Here is a 27,650-nt window from a genome sequence, read left to right as displayed (position 1 = left end):
AGTAAAATAAAAATAACATACCAATTCAAAATAATATATTAATATTATAAAAAATTTTATTCAACAAGAACGATTTAAATTAAATGTGGATAACCACAGCTGAAAAAATAAATAAATAAACATTCTAAATAAAATTGCAATTCAAAATAATAATTAAATAAATATATATAATGTAATAAAAATGAAAACACAATTACTAAATTATTATAATAAATATTATATAAAAATAAATTACTACAAAACATTTAAAATAATAATTAAAATTATATTAATATTAAATACAATTTTTTTTTGACAATTTAAATTTAAATTAATACTTTTATTTAGCAAGGATGCATTAAATTGATATTAATGTTACAAAAGATTTCCATTTCAAATACATTATTAAATTTTTGAACATTCTATTCATCAAAGTATCCTTCTCTACAAAAGTCTGAAGGATTTGACGCATCATGTGACACAGAAGCCTGGAGTAATGATGCTGAAAATTCAGCTTTGCATCACAGGATTAAATTACATTTTAAAAGATATTCAAACAGAAACAAAACATTTTAAACCATAATAATGTTTCACAATTTAAAAAATTGTCTATATTTTTTTAATCATATACTCGCAGCATATAAGGAACTTATCAACCCCAAACTTTTGAATGGTAGTATAACTCCACACATGCATTTGTATTTAGCTGCTATCTATTTTTACAAACCCACTCACTTTCGTTCAACTTACACCGGTGTACTTAAGTTGTTCCCTTTCAGGTGTTGTGTAAGTTGTGACACACAAAATGTCAACATACCAGAAGAAACAACCAAGACAGGCTTCTAAAAATCTGCAAACTTTCTCCAAAGCGATCTTGTTTTCTTCCTCAGCCGACGTAGATATTTTAAGCTCTTGTGTGGCTTCAGCTGAATGGTACGAGTGTTTTAGCCGGTCTGAGAGAGTGAGACTCAAACACATACAGGAGAGCCGTGAAACACGATTCCATCAAGCAACAGCCATCTGGAATATCTGTGTCAGCCTTTCTGATTGGTCAAATGCATTTACATGCGTTCTTAAAAGACAAACAGACTGAAATTTTACATATTTGAGTTTCTCTCATTTTAATTCATTTAACAGACTTTAAGGATTCTTTTTCTTCAGTAGCTGTTCAAATTCAGTGGCATTGCTGAGATTGATTTGCCAACATGTGCTATGGAAACCAGACAGAGTTTATCAAAACAGACTGATGAGACATGAATGAGTCAACGTGCCATCTATTTGAAAACTCTTTAATTTCAGTTTTTTCTACATAATTAACCAAAAACCAAACAAACAAATGCACTTCAACAAATAACAGGAAAAAAATAATAAAATAAATTAAAAACATTAAAGAATAAATCAAGTCTCATTCTGTGACAATACCTAGATTCATTTCACCCTCAGCAAATAATCAAAAGAGGTAAAAACAAACAAACAAACACTAAAGCAGCTATAGCAGATGTTGAGAATGACACTTGAATTTGAATAGAAACACTTTCAATTATTTAAAAGATTTTAAAAATGCACACAAACACCTGGAATGTGACAGCGGTTTAGTGCAATGTTAAAACGAAGAAAAAAAAAAAAAATACTATGAGAATAAAGTCGAAATATTTTGAGTAAAGTCTAAAAATGTGAACTTTATTCTTATTACTTTACTCTGAAAATATTTTGACTTTATTCTCATAGTATTATGATTAAAGTCAAAATAAGTCTAAATATTGAGAATAAATTGAAATTAGAAAAGTAAAATTTTTTTAACTTTATTCTGGAGATATTTTGACTCTTAATTCTCTTAATTACTTTATTCTCACAGTCATAGTACTTCGATTTTATTCTCGTAGTATTTCGACTAAATTATGAGAAGAAAGTTGAAATGCTACGAGAACAAAGTCGATATTTCAACTTTATTCTTAAAATATTTAGACTTTATTCTCATAATTACTTTATTCTCAGAGTATTTTGACTTTATTCCCCTAGTGTTACAACTTAAGTAATTATGAGAACAAAGTCGCAATACGAGAATAAAGTCGAAATGTTGAGAATAAATCAAAAACTACTGTTATTCTCGTAGAATTGACGTTTTTCCTCATAGATTTCCCCGATATTCTCATAGTATTTCAACATTATTTTGACGTTATTCTCATAGAATTTCGACATTATTCTCGTAGAATTTCGACGTTATTCTTGTAGATTTTCCTCGTTATTCTCATAGTATTTCGACATTATTCTCGTAGAATTTCGACGTTATTCAGATGTTATTCTCGTAGTATTTTGAAGTTATTCTTGTAGATTTTCATCGTTATTCTCATTGTATTTCGACGTTATTCTCGTAGAATTTCGACGTTATTCAGATGTTATTCTCGTAGAATTGACGTTATTCAGATGTTATTCTCGTAGTATTTTGACGTTATTCTTGTAGATTTTCATCGTTATTCTCATAGAATTTCGACGTTATTCTCGTAGAATTTTGACCTTATTCTTGTAGATTTTCAGCGTTATTCTCATAGTATTTCGACATTCTCGTAGAATTGACGTTTTTCCTCAGATTTTCGCCGTTATTCTCATAGTATTCCGACATTTTGACGTTATTCTCATAGGATTTCGAAGTTATTCTCGTAGAATTTCGCAATTATTCTCATAGTATTCTGACATTATTTTGACGTTATTCTCATAGGATTTCGAAGTTATTCTCGTAGAATTTCGCAATTATTCTTATAGTATTCCGACATTATTTTGATGTTATTCTCGTAGAATTGACATTCTCGTAGAATTTCGCCATTATTCTCATAGTATTTCGACATTATTTTGACGTTATTCTCGAAGATTTTCACCGTTATTCTCGTAATCTTCGATTTTTTTTAATTTAACATAGCACTAAAAAGACGTCGTACAACTGGTAGGATTGAATATTTAAAAAAAAAAAAGCAAACAATTCTCTATGACAAAGTTGAAGTAACCCTACATGCAACAGCCTCTAAATAAAATACAGAGGTAAATGGTTGGCGATGTCCATTAATGTCAAGAGCCAACTGCATTTGAGGTTATTAATAGTTATACATTTTCCAAATCAGATTAAGAAAAACTTTTTTTTTGAATCCCAGTAGCTTTTCTTATTTATGGTTGGTGTACGGTGATGTTTTTATGGTAAATTAATTCAAAATGCGTCAAATCGACATCTAATTAACATTTATGCCATTATGATGGTCATTAAGCCTCTCATTTTCATTTGTCTTTTACTCTAGATATTTTTCAGCAAATGGGAAACACGCAGAACGTCAGCCATTTTGAAATATGCCCTGGTTTGCTTTCAACAAAACTAACTTAAATCAAAAACTAAAGTTTCTCAGTGTATCCTGGCTAAATATAAGGCTCGGTATGTTTTTGATCCAGTAAAAACTAATTAAGTTAAAAAAGCTAGATGCATAGTCCCTTGTCTGAAGAGAGCATCTTAAAACAATGCTTTATGCAACATGTAGCGAGTCTGAGTGCTTGTGTGGATGTATGTGGTTCGATGTCAGTCTGTGGTTTTTCATTTAAAGTGAATTCTCCCACCATGTGGATGTGGACGCTTTAGTGCAGCCTCCGACTTGTTGGTCACATTTGTATCCCATGGGGCAACAGTGCTTCATGTCTTCACAGCAGACTGCCTATTTAAAAAAAGAGGGAGAGAAACAACCGGTTTAGCGTTCGTGTTTTAGTAAAGATTGCTATTGGTAGTAATGATTTTACTTTGAGTATATGCAATATTCAGTAAATAAATGCAAAATGAAAGTAAAATTTAGTAAACAATACGTGATGTGCATAAAACAAATTAAGAAACGTCAGTAAATGCATTAAAAATTTAAATAAAATGTTTTAGTGAACAAAAACAAGTGTGAAATTCACAATAAATAAATGACCTCAATAACTAAAAAAATAACTTTTGTAAACAAATTCAAAATAAATTGTGTTAATTCAGTAAACACATAGTAACTAAATAAGGTATAAATAAATTCAAACATTTCAGTAAACACAATAAAAATAAATTAATAAATATAAAAACAAATAAATGCTTCAAATGTTAATTCAGTAAACAAACTGAAAAAGCAGATAATATAATGAAATATAAAAAAAGTTTAAAAATTTTTTTTACTAAATAAATAGACAATTTCATTTAACAACAAAATATAAAGAACTAAATGGGAATTTCAGTCAACAAAACAAATATAAATAAATATAAAATAAACAATTTCATTTAACAAATGTTAGACTATAAACAAATAGATAGAAGATAAATTAAACCAAATAAATATTAACTTTTTTTAAACACAAATGAAAAATAAATTAAATGTTAATTTAGTAAAAAAAAAAAAATGGATAACTAAATTAGTTATAAATTAATGAGCTATAAATAAATTAAAACAAATAAAAATATAAAATAAACAATGTTAGGATTAAAAACAAATAAAGATAAATTAAAATAACTAAATAAAAATGTACTATTGTAAACGCAAGTGAAAAAAAGTTAATTCAGTAAAAAAAAAAAAAAAAAAAAAAAATAAACCTCAATACATGCATAAAACAAATATTACTTCAGTAAAACAAAATAAAAACTTAACTACTAATAATTAAATAAACAATAAATACTAAATAACCAGTAATTTCATTAAACAATAAGACTAAAACAATATAAATAAACAAACATTGCTATTTCAGCAAACAAAAGTTAAAATGTTATAAATAAATAATAATAAATAACTAACGTTTGTAAAAACAAATGAAAAATAAATTAAGTGTTTATTCAGTAAACACAAATAGATAACCAACTAAGCTAGAAATTAATTGAAACAATAACAAATAAATGTTTCAGTAAACAATAAAAACAAATATTAAAACAAATGCAAAATAAGTGTCAATTCCATAAACAAACGAAAAATAAAATACAAAATAAATATGTCATTTCAAACAACAAATGTAAGAGAGAACTAAAACAAATAAATAAAATGTTATTTCAGTAAACAAATAAAAGGTTAACTATAAATTAAAATTACTTTTTGTAAACAATAAAAACATAAACATTAAAATCTACCAAACAAATAAAATTTTAAACTATAAATAAATACATTTCAGTACACAAACAAACAAACAAACAAAACAGTGATAGTGATGCTTCCACCACTAATAATATTAAACACCATTTAAAAAAAATAATCACTGAACTGTATTGTCAGATATAAACAGTATCTCTATATGTGGCACCTCTAATTTTTATTACCTCTTTATACGGACAGCAGGCCCACATGGAGTCTGATAATCGACAGCAGCTCTGTGTGTTTGAGCAGCTTGTGGATGCGTCACACAGCACCTCCTCTTCTGAACGCGTGTCAGTTAGTGTTTGTACTCGAGTCAGAGGAACGCTGTGCGAACTGGACGCTTTAACGCAGATCCCGAACTCGAGGTTGCAGGTGTAGCCCTGTGGACAGCAGTGCTCGTGATCCTCGCAACACACCGCCTGCAGAGACAAAACACATGCAAAACACATTAAAACAAATCCCGAGCTACTCAAAGCAAATTCAAAAGCTTTCGTCAAAGATTTACCTTGACAAGAGGGCAACAGCCCCATTGCCCCGTGGGTAATTTACAACAGGTAGAGCCAGCCTCACAACTGGTCGTGGAGTCGCACTTCACATCTTCATCTCCAAGCAGCACCTTTGAGCCCTTCATGACCTTGGCCTCTTGTTTTGTGAACCAGGGGAGCTCATGGTAGGCTTTAGAGCATGTGGTTTTCCCCTCATTACACGTGTAGCCTTTAGGACAGCAGTGATCGCCATCCTTACAACACACCGCCTTAAAAGAGAGGAAATTATATAGTGTAAGAATTAACATTCATAATGGAGTACTATATGCTGCCTACTACTTGATAGGCAACAAAAAAGGTTTTAAATGGCAGAAAGCTACATTATGTTGCATGTTTCATTAGCAAAATGCAAAGTAAAAAAAAAAAAATATATATATATATATATATATATATATATATATATATATATATATATACACACACACACACATACACACAAATCTCTAACGGCAATTTTTTTTTTAAATAACTTTGAATAACTAAATTTAAATAACTGCTCAATTAAATAACTATAAAATAGTTAAAATTAAATATCTAAATAAAATACATCAATTACTAAAAATAACTAAATAAATGTAACTAAATTAATAAATAAACTATAATCTAAATGTAATAAAACCATTAAAAACAACTAATTTTATTAATAATGAAATGAATAAAAATTAAATAATTTAAATAACCAAATAAAAATTAAAATAACTAAAAATAACTAAGAAAAACGAATAACTAAACTATTAAATACACATTAAATATCTAAATTAACAAATAAAATAAACCATAAAATAACTAAGTAAATGTAACAAAATTAAATTACTGCTTTAATTAAATTTAAATACCAAACTATTCAATTAAATAAAATAACTAAAGTCTAAAATAATAAATTACATATCACAATAGAAATAAAACTAAACTAAAAATAACTATAAAATAACTGTAAAATACAAATTAAATATCTAAAATAAAACAAATAACTACTAAAAATAACTAATAACCAAAAAACTACTAAATAAAATGTATTATAAAAAATGATTAATACTTATAATAAAAATAATTTAAATAACCTATAAACTACTTAAATAGATAAATTAAAAATAACAAGTAATTATAAAATACAAAATAAATATCTAAATAAAAACGAACAACTCAAATTCATACAAAATTTACATAACCAATAAACTACTCAATTACATTAAAAATAACTAATAATTACAAAATACAAATTAAACATCTAAATAAAATAAACTAAGAACATTAAATAACTAAAAAAAAAAAAAATAACTAAACCATAAAATAAAAGAAACTACCATCTTTGATTAAAATGCATAATGTTATTTCCAAACAAACTAAAAAATAATAAATTAAAAATAATAATAAAAAATATATTAATACTTTACATAATTAAATTTAAATAACCAAATAAACTACTCAATTAAATAAATATCTAAAAATAAAATAACTAAATAAAATAAAATAAACAATACCTAAAAATAGCTAATAACATGTAAATTATTCAATAATTAATACTACTTTAAATAACTAAAACCATTCAATTAAATAAATAACTTAAACCAACTAAAAACATAGAATAACAAATTAATCAAAACAACAAAATAAATAACCAAAATCCATAACCCTAAATAAGTAATACCCATAAATAAAAAAAAAGATACTGTAGAACCTATAGCTGTATCCAAGTTTACTTATTTGTCATTATTTAAGGCTGTATTAAATAATGAATGCTTTTAAAAAGTAGTATTTATTATTAATAATAATAATAATAATAATAATAATAATAATAATAATAATAATAATAATAATAATAATAAAGGCTTAACATTTGCATGTCTGACCTTTGGCAGCGGACAGCAGCCCCACTTGCCGAGGTTGTTCATGAAGCAGCATGTGTCGTCTTTTGGACAGCTGGTTTTGTCATCACACATGTGTCTGTCCACTGGAGCATGATCATCAGACTGCTTCAGCGCAGACTGCTTCCTGAACCAGGGCATGCTGGGATAGCCAGGACGTACACAGGTATTGTGAGTCAAGTCACACTGGTATCCCTGTGGACAGCAGTGCTCTTGATCGGCACAGCACACGGCCTGCAATATTCAATCACCCACACAGGCAGCAATTTACTCATGATAGATTCACAACTCATGATAGATTTTGCCATTTTTAAATTTTATGCCATTGCAAGTGCAAGCATGCACCCCTGTGTTATAATGCTGTAGGTCTAAACCCTTAATGCTAAATGTGTTGGTACCTGTGGCATAGGGCAGCACGCCCATGACCCTGAGGTAAGTCTACAGCAGGTTGTTCCTGTTGGACACAGCGATGTCTCGTCACAGTTCTGGTTCTGTGATGGCAGGGTCATGGCAGGGATCTTCTTCACCAAAGGCACAGAAAAACGGGGACCCTGATTGTTGGTACTGTCACAAGTGCTGGCGGCCAGATTACATACAGTATTATGGGGACAACAATGGAGATGGTCCTCACAGCACACTGCCTACAAGTTGAAATAAATAATATTAGTATAATTAAAGTATAAGAAGTGAATCAAATAAACAAAAGCAGATGAAATAAAAATACAATAAATAGAATTTAAATGAACAAGTGATTTTTTTTTTTTTTAAAGTAAAAAAAGTTTTAAATATGTAAAGTGTAAATATATATATATATATATATATATATATATACATACACATACATACACACACACACACACACACATTTTTTTTTCAAATGTGTCAAATATTAAATAAATGACAAACTAATAAAATAAAAAATGAATAATTTATTTTATTTTAAAAATAAACTAAACGACAAACAAATGACAAAATAAAAACATATATATAAAAAAAACACATATATAAAAAATGCATTCATTACAAAAATTAATCAGAAAAAGTAATAAACTAAACTTCACATGGGAAAAAAAAAAAAAGATAAACAATTTAAAAAATAAAATGCAATTTGTTTTTATAAAAATATATACTAAAACAATATGTATTTTTACAAAATAAAAACTACATAAAACAAACTAAACATCACATTAAGAATACAAAAAGACATACAAAATTATACATTTTATAAAAATAAAACTATTTAAAAAATGTTAAATATGTAAAAATGAAACAAAACAAACATTAAATAAAACATGTTTTAAAACAATATAAATCTAAAACAAACAAAATATTTTTAAAAGTAAAAAACATTACAATATAAAATTGTTTTATTCTATATTATTTAAAAAATATATTTCAAAGTCACACAAAGATAAGTAATAAACAAAAAAATAAAGATATTTGATAAAAAGAAAAATATATATAAAAAAATGTAAAAATGTAAGAAACAATAAGCAAAATAGATTTAAAATTAAATTAATTTCAAAATAAATATAAAAAACATTTTAAAAATATGTTAAAACAAAATGCGATTTTTTTATTTTTATATTTTAAAAACACATACAAAATAAAAAACCTAAATGTCATGAAAATGACAAACACATACAAAATAAAAACAACAAATATAAAATACAGCAAAGATAATTGACATGTATAAATGATAAAAAAAGTAAAAATGTAACAAAAAAAAAGTAAAATGTATAAATAAAACAAACATTAAAATATAAAACAATTAATATAAAATAAATAACAGTTATATACATATACATACATACACATATACATATATATATATATATATATATATATATATATATATATATATATATATATATATACTTTTTTTTTTTTAAATGAGACAAAGAAAAACGATTTACTTGTGGCAGAGGGCAACATCCCCATTTTCCAGATGAGAGTCTGCAGCAGGTGGAACCATCAGGGCACGCATATGTCTCATCGCATTTCTGACTGGATGGAGCTATTGCAAAAGTGGGCACCTTTGCCACCCACGGTACAGACACCGAACGCTCAGCAGGGTCATCACAGCTGCCCTCCGCAACATTACACACCGTGTCCTGTGGACAGCAGTGAATGTGGTCCTCACAACACACCGCCTGGAGGTGAGAACAATATAACTCGAAACACTAATTTTCCTCCAATAAAAATTGCAGATTTGATTTTACAAACTGTTTGTACCTTTGGCAAAGGGCAGCAAGCCCAAGTGCCTTCCAGTGTTTTGCAGCAGGTGGTATCACTAGCACACGCTACCGTTTCATTACAGGGAACTAGTTTCTCTGCAGAGAGAAAAAGTGATAAAAAGATGGGCAAGAGGGCAAACCTTAGATTTTAAAATCACACAAATGATGGATGAAATGATACAGAATGGTTTGCACTTTAAATTGCACAAAGATAAAATAAATAGACGTTTACCTTTGGGCTTCAGGGAAGAGGCTGGGATCTTAGTAGCCATTTTTACCATGACACCATTGGCCGACACACACTTACTATGAACGAGGTCACAAGTCGTGGCTTCTGGGCAGCAGTGGATATGATCAGAACAACACACAGCCTACAGTAAAAACAAATTTGTGCTTGTTAAGGCGAGACACTGCGGGTGAAAAAAATGAACTAACAGTTATCACCTTACTTACACAGTTGATTAATTATACTGATAATTGCAAACATTTTTTGTATTACAAGTTTTCTAAAATGTTAGGTTTAAATATTAGGGCTGTCAAATGATTAATCATGATTAATCACATCCAAAATAAAAGTTCATGTTTACATACTAAATGTGTGTTTACTGTGTATATATAAATAAACAAACATACATGTATATTCAAGAATTTTTTTTTAGATTTATATAGAAAATATTTATAATTCTATATATAGTCTAAGTTAAATAGAAGTAAAACTATTCATACATATTAATATTTTTTGAAATCTATACATGTATGTGTGTACATTTATATATACATAATAAATACACATTTAGTGTGTAAACAAACTTTTATTTCGGATGTGATTAATCGTGATTAATCAGTTGACAGCCCTATTAAATATGCAAATGAGGAATTATTTAATGAAATATGCACAAATTTGCATGAATGTCTAGTACAAAAAAAAAAAAAATCTAAACACTGGATCAAGTCAGTTTCAAAATTCTTGTTTAATTCAATTAATATAACTAAAACTATTAGATGAATAACTCTAAATTAATAAAAATGAAACATCTAAATAAAATAAAATGAATAAATTACAAAATAAAATAACCAAATTAAACAAAACTAAATACATGTAAATAAGCAAATATAACAATTAAATAACTAAATATAACTAATAACTTTAAAATAAAAAGCAGTTACAGTCTTTGATTAAAATGCGAAAATTTCCATGCCAATAAATAAAAATAACTCATAACTATTAAAAAGATGGGGAAAAAATTAAACAAATATAAAATAACTACATTTAAAAAAAAAACGAATCACATAAATAAACTCTAAAATAAAAATAAAACGTGAAATTAAATAATTCAAAACAATAACTACAAAAATTATACAAAATTAAAATATGTAAATGACTAAAATTTAAATAACTTAAAATGTTTGCAATTATCAGTGTTTGTACTAAAAGTTTTCTAAAATGTTAGGTTTTCATATGCAAATGAGAAATTATTTAATGAAATATGCGCAAATTTGCATGAATGTCTAGTACAAAAATCTAAACACTGGATGAAGTCAGTTTCAAAATTCTTGTTTAATTCAATTTTTTTTTTACATACTCTCATTGTATCACTCCATAATTCAGAAAAAGAAAAAAGGCAGGCAGAAAACAATATATTTTTTTACAATTTTTCGGGAAATAGAATGTTGTACAAAAACAAGCAAATTATATATGAACAAATCCCTCTGTAAAAACCTTCAGGATATAGACAGGAAAATAAATGTAAAGTTTGGTGTGTGTAAGTGCTACTGAAGTGGAGATTTATGGCTCAGTGTAGGTGAAAAAACTCATTTTGAGAAGACGGCCTTTAAAAATATGGATTCTAATTGAAATCTTTTAACACAAATAAATAAAGTGCTATAAAAGAAACACTGTGCAGTGCATTTTGGATGTTTTCTTTCCAATAGCCTGAAAAAACACTTTATAAAAAACAAAAAGGCCAAAATCTTAAACTTGTGTGCATTAAAAAAAGACGTTATTGCCTGCAGTGTTTCCCCTTAACTCAATCTGTAAACCACAGGGTAACCATAAAACACAACACCCTACAGAAAAATTTAACATGCATATAGAAAAACAAGCACCTTTGGCATCGGGCAGCATCCGTAACTTCCGGTATCTAGCATACAGCATGTTGTATCTTCCGGACATGTGGAATTCTTATCTGGACAGATCACTGACCACATAAACAAACACACAGAAACCTGAGGTGTCGTTTCAACAAAGACACTTGATGAATAATGAATAGAAATAAATAATACATATAATAGGGCTAGTGGATCAAAACTATTGGTGTCTTACCATCTCTAACATCACTGGAGTCTTCAGATGGAGCAACTGCAATTACATACACAACATAAATTATATACATTGATTTTAAAAAAGAGAAACCAATTTGCATATTAGAATGATTTAAGTATCATGTGACACTGAGACTGGAGTCGATTGTGCTGAAAATTCAGGTTTGCATCACAGGAATAAATTACATGTTAAAATATATTTTAAATAAAAAGCAGTCGTTTTAAATTACAAAAATATTTCACAATATTACCATTTTTGCAGTATTTTTAATTAAACAAATGCAGGCTCGGTGAGCAGAAGAGACTTTTACCAACCCCAAATGTTTGAAAATTCCAATATTACCATATGGCAGACAATATGCAACATACTACCAGTCAAAAAAGATTTTGAAGTGTAAGATTTTTTTTAAAGAACAATTTTTTTGCTCACCAAGCCTGCATTTTTTTTATCCAAAGTACAGAAAAACTTTTTAAATTTTTACTAATTTAAAATAACTGTTTTCTATTTGAATATATTTTAAAACGTAATAAATGACTTGATCAATTTAAAGCATCTGACATACTGACTCCAAGCTTTTGAATTGTATACTGGTAGTGTATAATAAGTAATATAAATATTTAAATCTTTCTATACAAAGAAATCAATCAATTAATAAAAAATTAAAATAAATATAAAATAAAAAATAAAAAAAAACACGAAAGAAAGAAACTTATTTTCAGCAAAAATTTTTTGGGGTGAACTATTCTTTTAAATGGAATTTACACTTTTTTATCTATCATGGAAAACAAAAAGAGATGTTTCAAAGTAACTTTTCTGTTAAAGTGAGTTATACAACACTGAACTATTTGGCAGAACTATACCTTTAATAAAGCACACATTAATAAAGGTAATAAAAAGGAAAAGTTAAACATTAATCTCTTCAACACAAAAAGATTCCAAAGAAATTCACATTGTATTAGTCAATTTACATCATTTAAACACTGACCAGTAAGGTTCTTATGATAATACAAAATGTTTCTTGAAAAGCAAATCAGCATATTAGAATAATTTCTGAAGGATCATGTGACACTGAAGACTGGAGTAATGATGCTGAAAATGTAGCTTTGAACACAGCAATAACTTTAATTTTAAAATATATTCACATAGAAAGCAGTTATTTTAAATAGTAAAAATATTCCACATTTTTACTGTTGTTGCTGTACTTTGGATCAAATAAATGCAGGTTTGGTGAGCAAAAGAAATTCCTTAAAAAAACATTAAAAATGTTCCTGTTCAAAAACTTTTGACTGGTAGTGTAAAGCATACAGCAGTTCAATGCAAAGAGAAACGGTCATACCTGCGGTCCTCTCCAATGGTTTCCTGCGACGGGCACTGAACTTCCTCCAGAGCGGGGAAGGTCCGTATGTTTCCGACAAACACATTGAATGCTCGAGGTCACATTTAGTTCCCTGAGGACAGCAGTGTCGCTTATCTTCACAGCACACGGCCTAAACACACACATGGAGAAAGACAGACAAATGTAAACATTACCATGTACATGGAGCATTTCACAATAGAAATATAGTCAAACAAGTTCTATACATCTTTCATAGGACAGCAGCCCCAGCTCCCATCAGGCATCTGGCAGCAGGTGGTGTCATCGGGACACTCAGACTGATCTGGACAAATTACTGCTTGCTAGAAATCAAAAACAAAAGAGGTTGATTCATTTCAATGCTAAATGTATTTACACAAGGCTTATCTGGATTTGTGGCTGTGCAGGCATGCGTTTTACCGGCATTGTGGCGACTTTTTCCACCCAGTCTAAAATATGCGTCTTGTTCACACACTTGGAGTGTACCAGGTCACATAGAGTCCCCTGATAACAGCAATGCAAGTGATCGGAGCAGCATTCAGCCTGCAAACACATACACATAGAAACAAGAGTCACTTGATATGAATGTGCACATTGTTTACTGGTCGTTTAAAAAACGAAATATGTACTCATCCTCAGGGCAACCAAGATGCAGATGAGTTTGTTTGTTCATAGGAACAGATCTGGAGAAATTTAGCATTGCAGCACTTGCTTACCAATGGATCATCTGCGGTGAATGGGTGCCGTCAGAATGAGAGTCCAAACAGCTGATAAAAACATATCAATCCACACCACTCCATGAATTAATGTCTTAAGAAGTGAAAAGCTGTTTGTTTGTAAGAAACAAATCCACCATTGAGGTGTTTTAACTTTAAACGGTCACTTCTGGGCAAAATAAGAGTTTGTAATCTATAGCCTAATAATGTTTCATCCAGTGAAAAACTATTCTATTCTATTCCCTGTTGTCCTCTTACATTAAAATCCATAAACATACTTGTTTAAAAATAGTTTTCGCTTGTAAACAGTGCATATTCCTCTCCTGATTCAGATGATATAACTTTTTTCTGGAGAAAGCAATATTTTGGATAGAGGAAGCAATGGTTTGAAGTTAAAAATGTCTCGATGATCTTTTACAAACACACAGCTTTTCTCTAGACAAGATGTTAATTGATAAACTGGAGTGGTCTGGATTACTTGTGAATTATTGTGATGTTTTTATCAGCTGTTTGGACTCTCATTCTGACGGCACCCATTCACTGCAGAGGATTCATTAGTGAGCGATGTGATGCTAAATTTCTCCAAATCTGTTCTGATGAAAAAACAAACTCATCTACATCTCGTTTGACCTGAGGGCAAGTACATTTTCAGCACATTTTAATAATAAAGGACACATTAAAAGGGTAATACAAAGGAACAAAGTAAAACATTAACATTAGCAAAAAGTAGCGCTGAGGTCTTCTTGCGGGTTTCCGCTAAAATAAAAGTCAACATTCATAAATGTTAGCATTGTAATTTTACTGTTGTTCGGTAAAATAAAATTTAAAAAAAGAGACAAAAATAATAACAATTATTACAACAGCTCTATTAATACATTTATTATAAGATTCTCCTTTTGCAAGGCTGCATTTATTTGTACATTTAAAAACATGTCTGATTCAAGAAGGGGGTCTTAAAATGGCCAAAGAAAATTTTACTAACTTATTAATTTTAAGTTAAATTGTGATTTGTTGGTAGGCTATAATGTCTACTGTTAAAAATGTTCAGTGTTAAATACATATTTTTAAATTGTTGTTTTGTAATTGATTTGTTTCTTTGAAAAGCAAGACAAAACTATAAAAAGCAAATATTGCCAATTTAATTTATGCAATGGTGAAAAAAAAAAAAGGCAAAATACATGGGGGGAAAAAAAAACAGGAAAAACCATGTTTGTGTGTAATTTTGTTTGGCTTCAGCCAAGAATTTTCATATCGCTGCATCCTCAATTTATTATGCTACAAAAATATCAAATTGTTTTTTTTGTTTTTTTTTTTATGAAGGAATCCTGAAAAAAAAAAAAAAAATGCATCATGGTTTCCACAAAAATATGTAGCAGCACAACAGTTAACATTTATAAACAGAAATGTTTCTTGAGCAGCAAATCAGCATATCAGAATGATTTCTGAAGGATTATGTGACACTGAAGACTGGAGTAATGATGCTGAAAATTCAATATTGCGTCACAGGAATAAATTACATTTTAAAACATATTAAAATAGAAAATGGTTCTTTTAAATAGCAATAATATTTCACATTTTTACTGTATTTTTAATTAAATAAAAGCAGTTGAGCAAGCTCTCTTACGTTGGGTAGCGGGCAGCAGCCGTATCCTCCTGACGGCGTCAGACAGCAGGTGTTTCCATCTTCACACATCCCTCCATCAGGACAAATCAGAGCACCACACACATTCAGACACACACATAATAACGCTATAACACCCGCACGTACCTGAAAAACAAGAAATGGGTGTGAACTGAACACCATTTGATTCTGCTTATGTGACAGTTTTCATTATCGGTTTTATCAAAAGATAGCAGCACAATAAAGAAACCCCTGCATAGTAACACTAAACTTACAGAGATTCAAGGCTGATTAGCTAATGGTTTGCAAACACCTTAGATATACAATATGTGACCCTGGAGCACAAAAAAAAACAGTCTTAAGTAGCACTGGTTTATTTGTTGAAATAGCTAAAAATACATTGTATGGGTCAAAATAATCAAAAGTCATTAGGACATTAATTAAAGATCATGGTGCATTAGGGTTGTGACGATGAGGAAATTTCCCCACCGGTTAATTGACATGTGACAACACCGGTAATACCGGTATCACCGTGGGGGTGGGGGTTCCTAGGAACGAAGACGAGAGCATACACTATAATTAAAAAACTGAACATAGCTACAATGCGTCATATTTCATTTATCACGTGAGGAGAACGAGAGGAGCCGAATTTACAGAAAGAGAATGGCGGACGATTTAGTGTCAAAAGGCTATGCAAAAGCGCCCGTTTGGCAATACTTTGGGTTCAAAGTTTTTTTTTGTAGTTTCGTTCAGAACAAACGAGGAAAAGAGCTCTCTATTGCCAAACAGGCGCTTTTGCACTGCCTTTTGACACTAAATCATCCGCCATTCTCTTTCTGTAAATTCGACTCCTCTCGTTCTCCTCATGTAATAAAAAAATTTAATATGACGCATTGTAGCTATGTTCAGTTTTTAATTATAGTGCATGCTCTCGTCTTAAGTAAATTATTTATAATTATATTTTCCATTTAATTCAAATAAATATTTAACAAAAAAAACGAATAGGCATACTTTAAAAAAATATATAAATAAAATGTGGGGATGGTGTCACGGTGGAAAAGTGATGTCACCGGTGTTGCGTCTTAAAATCGGTAACACCATCAACACCGTCTATCGTGGCAAGCCTATGGTGCATGAAAATATTTTGTAAATTTCCTACCATAAATGTATCAAAACTTATAAAATATTTTAATTTTCCTTATTTTCAAATAGTTATATCTCAGCCAAATATTGTCCTATCCTAACAAACAATACATCAATGGAAAGATTGAGAAACGTCTGGTAAAACATTTCATGTGCCTGAGTGTCTTAGTCAGTTGACCGAGAGACAAAAACAGATTACAACATTCGAACAGGAGTTTCTTAAAGATGTACATCCCCAATTTCTTGATTAAGCAACACAAGACAATGATCAACACAGCTGACAATCTTATGACATATCCAGGTCAAGCCTGGTTGATATACAATTGCTTCAGCAGACTTTAGACCTACTGAAGACTATATTGGGTAAAAGCATGGTTTGATTTCATCTGTTGTTTGTTGTGCAGGCTTGTATAAACAATATAAGAAAATACTAGCTAACTAGCTACTACCAACTAGTACTCACCATTGTGTGTGATTGCTGATCCACAAAAGAAATGCTCTTCAAAATTTCAGGTGCAAACCCATGAACTACTGTAACAAAAGATTAAAAAGCATTATTGATTTCATTAAATAAGCACGGTCTTAATAAATACAGTCACTTGTAGAACAAGAAAAGTCAACACTATTTGAATTTGATGGTCTTTTTATTTTTAATGTATGAAAGCTGATACATGCCTTATAATCTTCCAAAGCTTTAATTTGTGTTAAATAAACAGTTAATATATTTCACAGCCTGTCTTTGAAACGAATAAAGCATGCTTTCGTTTCATCGATAACTGAAACCGCATTATTTTAATCTGCTGTAACGTTTCCCATTGTTGTTTCCGACGGAAGCACACAAGCGACTGGAATATACCCTAAACAAAGACTTGTTTTATTAAACAGGATGACATTAGTGTAAAGAAAAAGTGCTTACCGTATTTTCACGAGGCAAGTGAAGATATCAGCTTTAAACACGGTCCGGTGAAGTGGATATAACGCTGCACTCTGCTGAGTTTGACTTTATTTGTGTCATTTTATCACGTGACCCAAGCGTGTCATATGACTCCGTGAGTCAGGGCTGTTTGTTTGTGGTTTTTTAATTATTAGGCATATTAACGTGAACATCAACAAAGATGTTTAGTCATTTAGTCAAAAATTACAAAATAGTTTACGTTATGAAAAAAATAAATATACATAAAGCAAAACATAATAATATAAAATTAAAAAGTCAAATATAATATTTATCTTAATATGTAACTAATGAAATATTACAATATATGCTTTAACTTGATTTTGCAAGATTTTTAATTAAAATATTTTTACTATTTAAAATAACTGTTTTCCATTCGAATATATTTTAAAATGTAATTTATTCCTGATTTCAAATATGAATTTTTAGCATCATTACTCCAGTCACATGATCCTTCAGAAATAATTCTAATATTCTGATTTGCTGCTCCAAAAAAATTATGTTGAAAACAGCTTAGTAGAATTTTTTCAGGTTTCTCTGATGAATAGAAAGTTCATAAAACAGAATTTATCAGAAATAGAAATCTTTTAAAACATTATAAATGTCTTTAGCATCACTTTTGATTCATTTAAAGCATCCCTGCTAAATAAATGTATTAATTTCTATAATTTATTTCCCAAAGATTAATAAATGATAAATTAATCAGATAAATGGTGATCTTTGGATCTTTCCATTCATCAAAGAATCCTGAAAAATGTACTCAACTCTTTTAAATATGAATAATAATAACATATGTTTTTTAAACAGCAAATCAGCATATTAGAATGATTTCTGAAGGATCATGTGACACTGAAGACTGGAGTAATGATGCTAAAAATTCAGCTTTGCATTACAGGAATAAATTACATTTTAAAATATATTCAAATAGAAAGAAGTTATTTTAAATAGTAAAAATATTTCACAATTTTACTGCTTTTGCTGTGTTTTGGACCAAATAAATGCAAGTGTGGTGAGCAGAAGAGAATAATGCTAGTGTATACACAGTATAGCAACGTTTTAATCTAGTGTGCTTTAACTTCCCTATTAATTTGAATAAACCCAGTGGGTCTAACCATTGAGAATTAACATTATTCAGTAAATATTACTCAAAAATGGGTGAATCTCACAAAACCTGTCAAGTTCATGTATACAAATTAAAAATTATTAATAATAATGTAATGAATTATACAAGATTTTTGTGTGTGTTTTGATTATTTCAAAATTCAGACCATTTCAAATTCGCACATGATCACAACACATGGAGCAATCCTTTAATAAAAGTCTTTCTTCAGCAAAACAGAAAATTTGGCAATTGTGCTGCTAAGACAACAAAGTAAAAAAAAATAAAAATCTTTGTTCTGCCTTCAAATTATTTTGCACGCACATTAAAAGTCAAAGCAGAAAACGTTCAATCCTCGGTTTTTGCTCCAAGGTTTTGCTCCTGGGTTTGGTTTGTTGTCAGATGGGAATGTTTTGATCTTTTCCCTCTAAAAACAGTCGTCTCCTCTCCGTTCTCTCCTTCTTCCTGCTCCAGTCTTCCTCTCTTCACGAAGTGCTGGATCCTGGACTCCAAACTCTCACAGCGCGGCCGGTCCAGAAGAGGCTGGTACTTCCTCTGCCTGGAGCCCTCCATGAGCCAACACTGCAGAGATGCCACTACAAAAACACACACAAAACTATTTTACAATGGTCTTTTGCTACTTTTTAGATAAACATCAGGCAGTATGTTAGTATTTTGTTCCGGACATATCAATACGTGACCCTGGACCACAGGTAAGTAGCACAGGCATATTTGTAGCAATAGCCAAAAATACATTGCATGGGTCAAAATGAACAATTTTTCTTTTATGCCAAAATGTACAATGAAGATATTTTGTACATTTCCTATTGTAAATATATCAAAACATAATTTTTGATTAGTAATATGCATGGCTAAGAACTTCATTTGGACAACTTTAAAGGAGATTTTCTCAATATTTAGATTTTTTTTTGCACCCTCAGATTCCAGATTTTCAAATAGTTTTATCTCGGCCAAATATTGTCCAATCATAACAAAGCAAACATCAATGGAAAGCTTATTTATTTAGCTTTCAGATGATTCATAAATCTCAATTTTGGTTTTGTGGTCCTGGGTCACATTATTTTTGAGCCATAGTTTCAGTATGAACACATACCCGTGTTTGTTTTCTGAAGGCCTTGGATCATGCCAAGCAGAACTTGAGTTTTCACAGCGTTTTGAACCCAGTGTTGGTGCAGAGAGCTCAGGACATGGTTCTCCTCCTCTGTTTCATTCCTCCAATCCAAACCTTCGAAGTGGCAATCATACAGCACTAAAGGGTAATCCACCGCCATGCTATAAAACACAGACAACTGTAATTAACAGTCATTAATTTAGTAAAAAAAAAAAGTTCCTATCCACCTTTTTTTTTCCCTGTAAGAGCTTCCAGTCTAATCCTTGTGAAGCTGTTTTTGCTGCTTGATATTGCAAATGGGTGTGTCTTACCATTTTATTTTAATGTATTATCTTAAATATGAACACACTGGTTTGTAGTACAAACAGTTTTACTTTGTTTTAGTTCCCTATAGTGGATAATGAACTGAAAGTCTCCCCTGTAGGCTTACTTCTGCGTTGAAAATAAAATTGGATAGATCTGAAATTTTACTATTGTGAAAGATCCAGCTCTTGCTGGTCTGAGCCAATAAAACTGACCTATATTGAGGTTTCCTTGGGTTTTTCTCCACATCCAACAATTGAGCAATGATTTCTGGAGCTTCGAGTTTCTGTCCAATAAGCAGCAGCAAAGCCATCATGCAGCGAACCTGGAAAGCAGTTATTGGTTATGTTCAGAATAGAATTCTAGCTACTACTGCTAAACACAGCACGGTGTATGTTATACTGCTAATTTGTGACCCTGGACCATAAAACCAGAGATAATAACAATCTTTAAAATTGAGATTTGTACATCATCTGAAAGCTGAATAAATAAGCTTTCCATCGATGTATGGCTTGTTAGGATATGGCCAAAATACAACTACTTGAAAATCTGGAATCTAAGGGGGTAAAAAAAACTAAATATTGAGAAAATCACCTTTAATGTTGTCCAAATCAAGTTCTTAGCAATGCACATTACTAATCAAAAATTACTTTTTGATATATTTATGGTAGGAAATTCACAAAATATCTTCATGGAACATGGAATTACTTAATATCCTAATGATTTTGGCATAATTGAAAAATCACTTATTTTGACCCATACAATGTATTTTTGGCTATTGGTACAAATATACCCATAATACTAATTACTGGTATTGTAGTCCAGGGTCACATTTGAATAAAATCTAATACATTAAAACTAGCAACAAACAGGAAAATAGCAACAAAAACAAAGATTTTTTTTAAATGACTGTGATTTTACAAGGCATTTTTGACTTCACTGCACCCAATAATATTTGAAATCTTATTTTAATCTATAGTTACGCCAACTCTCTGTTAAAAAAATAACAATTAGAATTTAAATGAAAATAATTAAATTAATTAAATAACTTTAAGAGCTGAATGCCTTTCAGGTTTTAAGATTTTATTCATAAGAAAACTGATATATATATATATATATATATATTTTTTTTTTTTTTTTTTTTTCCTGATCTAGAATCAAAAGAAACATCTTGGTTTTTAGTAATTTAAGCTTATTCTAAACTTATTTTATCCAAGACCCCCTGGTTGAGAACCACAGCTTTAGTTCTAAGGACTTTGAGTATGAGATGATCTTCCCACCTGGTGATAGAGGAAAGCAAGACCTTTGACCTGAAAGACATAGAGCTGGTGTGGGTCATTAGTGCAGGTGGAGTTCAGCTGGGCCGGCTGGATGGTTGCAGACAAGATGGTCCTTTGAAACTGCAGCACTCCATTACCTACATCCATCTTACAAATGTTCCTAAAGTCATGTGTTCCTTCATACCTGTGTCACCAGAGGAACATAATTATCCATTCAACCGTTCGAGAATGACAAACGCAAGTTTAGAAAAATATGTGAGTCAATTGGCTAAATATGTGCAAGTCATTGCTATGATTGAAAGTAATAATTGGACGAAACATCTGACAAGCTGATGTCAAAAAAAGCTGTGCATTAAATGATTCAGACTAAATTTAGAGTAAGAAAACTACAGCGGTAACACGTTTGTGTTGGTTAAATATAGGCTATTTAATAGCTTTTACAGTTTAAGATAAAGCTTAAAAGATGTAGTTATTAAATTATATTAAATATTTCAAATTCATATTGAGTGCTTTAATTCTTATACCAATATTAATTAGTTTAATTTGTAGTGAACTATATATAACTATTTACATAATTCACCCTTATAGGCTGTTTGTGTCTGAGCTTATTTATTTTAATGACTTTCGCACTTGCTATACTATATACTTCAGTGAGGTAAAAGTATTACAATTTATTATACTAGTCATTTTATAATAAATCGAAAAGAAAAAACTAGGGAGTTGAAATGGCAGCTGCAGCCGATGATTGATCCTCTGCTGCCATCTTCTGGTTATATGGGTAATATCATGTCATTTTCATCTTAAAAAGACATTGTTTTCGGTGAAAAGATTTTTCCCATGTCGTCTTTATGAATGAAAAGTGAATCTTTGAAGTGAATTTTATTGCACAAATAATAAAGGCTTTAAAATATTACGAGATTTTAAAAATGTGTTTATGACTATAAAGGCAAGTTACTGATTTTCAAGAATATGATTAGGATGTGCTTAAAGAGAAGTATCGCTAGCTAGCTAACATTAGCCTAAACGCGTTATGATAGTGTTTAGCTGTCAGCATTTAAATGTACAACTATGCAGGTACTCTCCTGGGATTACCAGGCTCGGCATTTAAATTATATGTTGTTAAATAATATGAAACTGAATGTTCATGTTCATTATTTTTTCTCAGTTTCTGATATGAACGAGGCAGTAGAGGAGTCTCAAGAGTGTCCACCTCTACATAGCACATATAAAATAAGCTTCAGCTGAAGTTTTTGAGCTGGCTTATCATAATGCAGAAGTTCTAAAGAACGCTCCGTGCATATGGTCAACTTTTTGAGTGACTTTACATACTATTCTTTAAGCAGACTCAGGTTATAGTGTAGATGTTGTGATCTACTGACCGTTTAGAAGCCTCTGCCATGAGATCCACGTCTAAGTCTCCACGAGGGAAGTAGTATCTGTATGTTCTGGACTGGCAGTCGAAACGCGCACTGAAGCCGGTTTCTACAGGAGCCCATTGCAGGATCTTAATGTCCTGTGGCAGGACTCTATTTAGTATCTTCACATAAGGTAATTCTTCTGCAGACCCCTTGCCTTTGGCCTCCACGCCAGCCGGGACAGTCACACCCAAACCTCCTTCAAACTGTGTTGAGCGCAGATCAATGGATATAACCTGGAGAAGAGAGTATATATCAGGAATTAATGACTTTACTAAATATAAAAATAAAAGTAGGACTATTTAGATCATGAAAGCTGCATAAATGTAATGACTTAAATGTGACCCTGGACCACAAAACCAGTCATAAGGTAAAAATTTTATAAAAGTGAAATGTATACAACATATGAAAGCTCAATAAATAAGCTTTCTATTGATGTATGGTTTGTTAGGATAGGACCGAGATACATCTATTTGAAAATCTGGAATCTGAGGGTGCAAAAAAATCAAAATACTGAGAAAATCACCTTTAAAGTTGTCCAAATTAAGTTCTTAACAATGCATATTACTAATCAAAAATTACATTTTGATATGTTTATAGTAGGAATTTTACAAAAAATCTTAATGGAACATGATCTTTACTTAATTTCCTAATGATTTTTGGCATAAAAGAAAAATCTATAATTTTGACCCATACAATGTATTTTTGGCTATTGCTACAAATATACCCCAGCGACTTAAGACTGGTTTTGTGGTCCAGGGTCACAAATAATAATAATAATAATAATAATAGTTAGTAATAGCAATAGTAGCAGAATTATATTTACACTTCATTCTATACTTTTAGCTATAATGTTATTATTTATTATTTTGTCAAGATTAAATAACTTAAAACTGGTTTGAAAAAAGTTATCAGACACTGACAGAAATATAGATTAGTTAGATATAATCTGGAGAAAGAGTGAATTTTATGAATCCATGACTTTACAAAATATTAAAAAATGCCCGGAGTAATGTAAAATGTATGACTTTTCAGAACCAAATTTATTTTAATATATAAATGTTCATAATTAAAATTTTATTTTTTATTAAATAATGAAATCATTAGATTCTAGCAGCTGAAATTATACAATGAATTGTAAATATGTAATTAATTAATTAATAATTAAGAAATAACTATTATAATAGTTGGAATAATACAAAATATAATAATTGTGTCATTTATTATTGTTATCATTTATATTATGTTAATTACCACTACTAGAATATTAACAATTCATGTTTGCTTATGGAAAAATTGAATTATTAAAAAATTAACTTTTCATTAAAAATTAATATTACAAATCCATGACCACAAAATATGAAAACAAATGTATGACTATTCAATCACTTATTATATTTAATTATTAAATATAATTATAAGCAGAATCAGAATTCATTTTGTACTTTCAGTTGTTGGTTTAATGATTTTATTGTGTCAAAATTAAATAATTAAAAATTGCTTCTACATATTAGTTATCAGACACTGATAAAAATAAATTAGACTACCACTTGAAAGTTTCTGAACAGTGCATTTTTTATGTTTTTTAAAGAAGTGTCTTCTGCTCACCAAGCCTGCATTTATTAAATCCAAAGCACAGCAAAAACAGTAAAAAAACTTAAATATTTTTACTATTTAAAATAACTGCTTTCAATTTGAATATATTTTAAAATGTAATTTATTCCTGTGATTTCAAAGCCGAATTTTCAGCATCATTACTCCAGTCACATGATCCTTCAGAAATCATTCTAATGCTCTGATTTGCTGCTAAAAATAATATTATTATTATTATTATGTTGAAAACAGCTGAGTAGATTTTTTCATGTTTCTCTGAAGAATAGAAAGCATTTATCTGAAATAGAATATCTGTTACATTATAAATGTCTTTATCATCAATTTAAAGCATCCTAAAAATTTGTATATTTTTTCCCTAAAAATAAAAAAATTACATACACACACACACACACACACATATACATATATAATAAAAAAATAACAAAAATAAAAAGCTTTTGTAACATTATACACTACACCATTCAAAAGCTTGTCTGTATGTATGTATATGTATATGTATATATATATATATATATACATATACATACATACAGACAAGCTTTTGAATGGTGTAGTGTATAATGTTACAAAAGCTTTTTATTTTATTTTTTTGTTTTTTTTATTTCATATTTAAATGCTAATATTTGGATCTACTCATCTGTTTTACATATTGATAATAATAACAACAAAATATGTAAAAACATAATAAAATCTTTTAAAAATATATTCAAAATATATTCAGATAGAAAGCAGTTATTTTAAATAGTAAAAATGTGTAACAATTTTGCTGTTTTTGCTGTATTTTGGATCAAATAAATGCAGGCTTGGTGAGCAGAAGAGACTTCATTAAAAACATTAAAAATCATAGTGTTCTAAAACTTTTGACTGAAAGTGTATATTGTCAGCTGTATAAAATATTATTGGTTAATGTTCATTTTCAATTATTGTGGGAAACCTGGAAACCACAGTACCTGAGAGAAAGCACTGACTCCTTTATCTGTGCGGCCGCAGCGGTGATAGTTGGACGTCTGTCTGTCCTGGATCAGTTTAGTCTTCAACAGTGCCTCAAAAAGCCGAGCTTCAACAGTGTTGTCTGTGTTTTCCTGGACAGCGAAGCCCTGATATTGCCAGCCGAGATACGCCAGCCGCAGTGCCACATGTCTACGTGGATGGGCAGAGAAGTCAAAGGGTCTCTCTGCTCCTCGTTTCTTCTGTTTGGATCTATTCTCTTCACCTTCTTGATGTTTTAAGCTCTCTGTTTGGAGACTGGCAGATGTTTGAGTCCCCTCCTCTGTCCCAGATTCATCTTTCTTTACTTTCAGCTGTGCTTTCAGTCTCTCAACCTCTTCTTCCAAAGCCTTCACACGAGCCAGCAGAACTTCTTCTGACATGGTTATAACAAACACAGATCTGTGAAATAATAACAGAGAGGTCCATATAAGAGCTTTGGATTATCACCATATACATGTGTTTGTGTATGAATGCAGTTATGGTTCATGTTAACAATAAACAGAGATTTAAGCAATAATTCATAGTGGGTTTTACATATCTTCAGTGAATAATGATCACTGTGTAATAAAGTAACGTTACATATATGTAGTTCTCAAACTGAAGCTCCTGCTGACTAGAGATGTTTATTGTACAAATCTCCACGTGTTTGCTTCCTATAAACTTTCTGGGGTTCTTAATCATTTCATAAAATATAGTTGATAAAACGACAAACATATTTACATTTAACTATACTCACATCCGTCCCGAAGCGTCATTAAAATATCGAAATAAATTCTGAACAGTAACTTTTAAACGGAGCATTGGTGCATTGGCTTCCGCAAAACCACCCGTCAAAATAAAAGTTCCGACATATTTCCACTGAAAATAAAATAAAATAAAATAAAATAAAATAAAATAAAATAAAATAAAATAAAATAAAATAAAATAAAATAAAATAAAATAAAATAAAATAAAACATAAATTGAATGTTTAAACTAAACTAATAAAATTAAATAAATTAAAATAAATATTGAATTATAATATTAAATTAATATCTAGAGGCAATGTTTAAACTAAACTAATCTAAAATAAGATAAAATAAAATTCATATCTAGAGGCAATGTTTAAAATAAAATACAATTCATATCTAGAGGCAATGTTTAAAATAAAAAAACATATCTAGATTCAATGTTTAAAATAAAATAAATAATATCTAGAAGCAATGTTTAAACTAAACTAATCTAAAATAAGATCAAATAAAATTCATATCTAGAGGCAATGTTTAAAATAAAATACAATTCATATCTAGAGGCAATGTTTAAAATAAAAAAACATATCTAGATTCAATGTTTAAAATAAAATAAATAATATCTAGAGGCAATGTTTAAACTAAACAAATAAAATAAAATAAAATTAAATTACATTAAATTTTAAATTAAATTAAATATTAAATTACAATATTAAATTAATATCTAGAGGCAATGTTTAGACTAAGCTAACCTAAAATAAGATAAAACAAAATAAAATTAATATCTAGAGGCAATGTTTAAAATAAAAAAATCATATCTAGATTCAATGTTTAAAATAAAATAAAAATATCTAGAGGCAATGTTTAAACTAAACTAATAATTAAATTAAATTAAATTAAATTAATAATTAAATTAAATTAAATTAAATAAAAAAAAAAATCATAAACAGAGGCAATGTTTAAAATAAAAACTAAAATTCATATCTAGATGCAATGCTTAAAAAAAGAATTAATACAATTAATATCTAGAGGCAATGTTTAAACTAAAAAAAATATATAGATTCAATGTTTAAAATAAAATAAAATAAAATAAAATAAAATATAAAATTCATATCTAGGTGCAATGTTTTTAAAAATATATAAAATATATATAAAATGAATATCTAGAGGCAATGTTTAAAATAAAATTTAAAAAAATCATATCTAGATGCAATGTTTAAAATAAAATAAAAAATAAAATG

The 27,650-nt window shown here is 29.4% G+C and overlaps 3 protein-coding genes across 3 annotated transcripts in view; all 3 read right to left on the bottom strand.

Moving 5' to 3' along the window:
• Positions 1-925, bottom strand: part of map3k14b (mitogen-activated protein kinase kinase kinase 14b) — a 27,472-nt gene extending 26,547 nt beyond the window's left edge. The window contains exon 1 of the mRNA XM_073830826.1: positions 797-925. The gene's annotated coding sequence lies outside the window, so the exon portion shown is untranslated. The remainder of the gene's footprint in view (positions 1-796) is intronic.
• Positions 1-17,917, bottom strand: part of grnb (granulin b) — a 21,770-nt gene extending 3,853 nt beyond the window's left edge. Inside the window, exons 1-14 of the mRNA XM_073830828.1 lie at positions 17,814-17,917; positions 17,361-17,428; positions 15,758-15,901; positions 13,838-13,960; positions 13,645-13,740; positions 13,400-13,550; positions 12,064-12,099; positions 11,847-11,938; positions 9,973-10,111; positions 9,739-9,836; positions 9,420-9,656; positions 7,902-8,144; positions 7,489-7,737; positions 5,599-5,847 (exon numbers count right to left, since the gene is read on the bottom strand). Of these exons, the coding sequence (XP_073686929.1) occupies positions 5,599-5,847; positions 7,489-7,737; positions 7,902-8,144; positions 9,420-9,656; positions 9,739-9,836; positions 9,973-10,111; positions 11,847-11,938; positions 12,064-12,099; positions 13,400-13,550; positions 13,645-13,740; positions 13,838-13,960; positions 15,758-15,901; positions 17,361-17,363 (1,860 nt within the window). The 5' untranslated portion in view covers positions 17,364-17,428; positions 17,814-17,917. The remainder of the gene's footprint in view (positions 1-5,598; positions 5,848-7,488; positions 7,738-7,901; positions 8,145-9,419; positions 9,657-9,738; positions 9,837-9,972; positions 10,112-11,846; positions 11,939-12,063; positions 12,100-13,399; positions 13,551-13,644; positions 13,741-13,837; positions 13,961-15,757; positions 15,902-17,360; positions 17,429-17,813) is intronic.
• Positions 17,918-19,145: 1,228 nt separating this feature from the next.
• Positions 19,146-26,490, bottom strand: pus3 (pseudouridylate synthase 3). Its single transcript, XM_073831162.1, has 7 exons — positions 26,419-26,490; positions 25,643-26,081; positions 23,043-23,314; positions 21,664-21,847; positions 20,599-20,708; positions 20,063-20,241; positions 19,146-19,544 (listed from the first exon to the last, which is right to left on the bottom strand). The coding sequence occupies exons 1-7, from the start codon at positions 26,481-26,483 to the stop codon at positions 19,297-19,299; spliced, it is 1,497 nt and encodes a 498-aa protein (XP_073687263.1). The 5' UTR covers positions 26,484-26,490; the 3' UTR covers positions 19,146-19,296.
• Positions 26,491-27,650: the final 1,160 nt, after the last annotated feature.

The sequence above is a fragment of the Garra rufa genome, chromosome 24, assembly GCF_049309525.1.
Source record: "Garra rufa chromosome 24, GarRuf1.0, whole genome shotgun sequence".
Lineage (NCBI taxonomy): Eukaryota > Metazoa > Chordata > Actinopteri > Cypriniformes > Cyprinidae > Garra > Garra rufa.
The sequence above is the reverse complement of the archived record's forward strand: the minus strand, read 5'-3'. Positions and strand labels throughout refer to the sequence as shown.

What these genes read in the sequence shown, in the direction of transcription:
- pus3 (XM_073831162.1), bottom strand. Translation starts at nt 26,483, where the DNA reads ATGCTCCGTTTAAAAGTTACTGTTCAGAATTTATTTCGATATTTTAAT. An exon ending in GAGTCAGTGCTTTCTCTCAG is followed by an intron (nt 23,315 to 25,642) that starts GTACTGTGGTTT and finishes TCTCTTCTCCAG; the next exon opens with GTTATATCCATTGATCTGCG. An exon ending in ATGGCAGAGGCTTCTAAACG is followed by an intron (nt 21,848 to 23,042) that starts GTCAGTAGATCA and finishes CTGGTGACACAG; the next exon opens with GTATGAAGGAACACATGACT.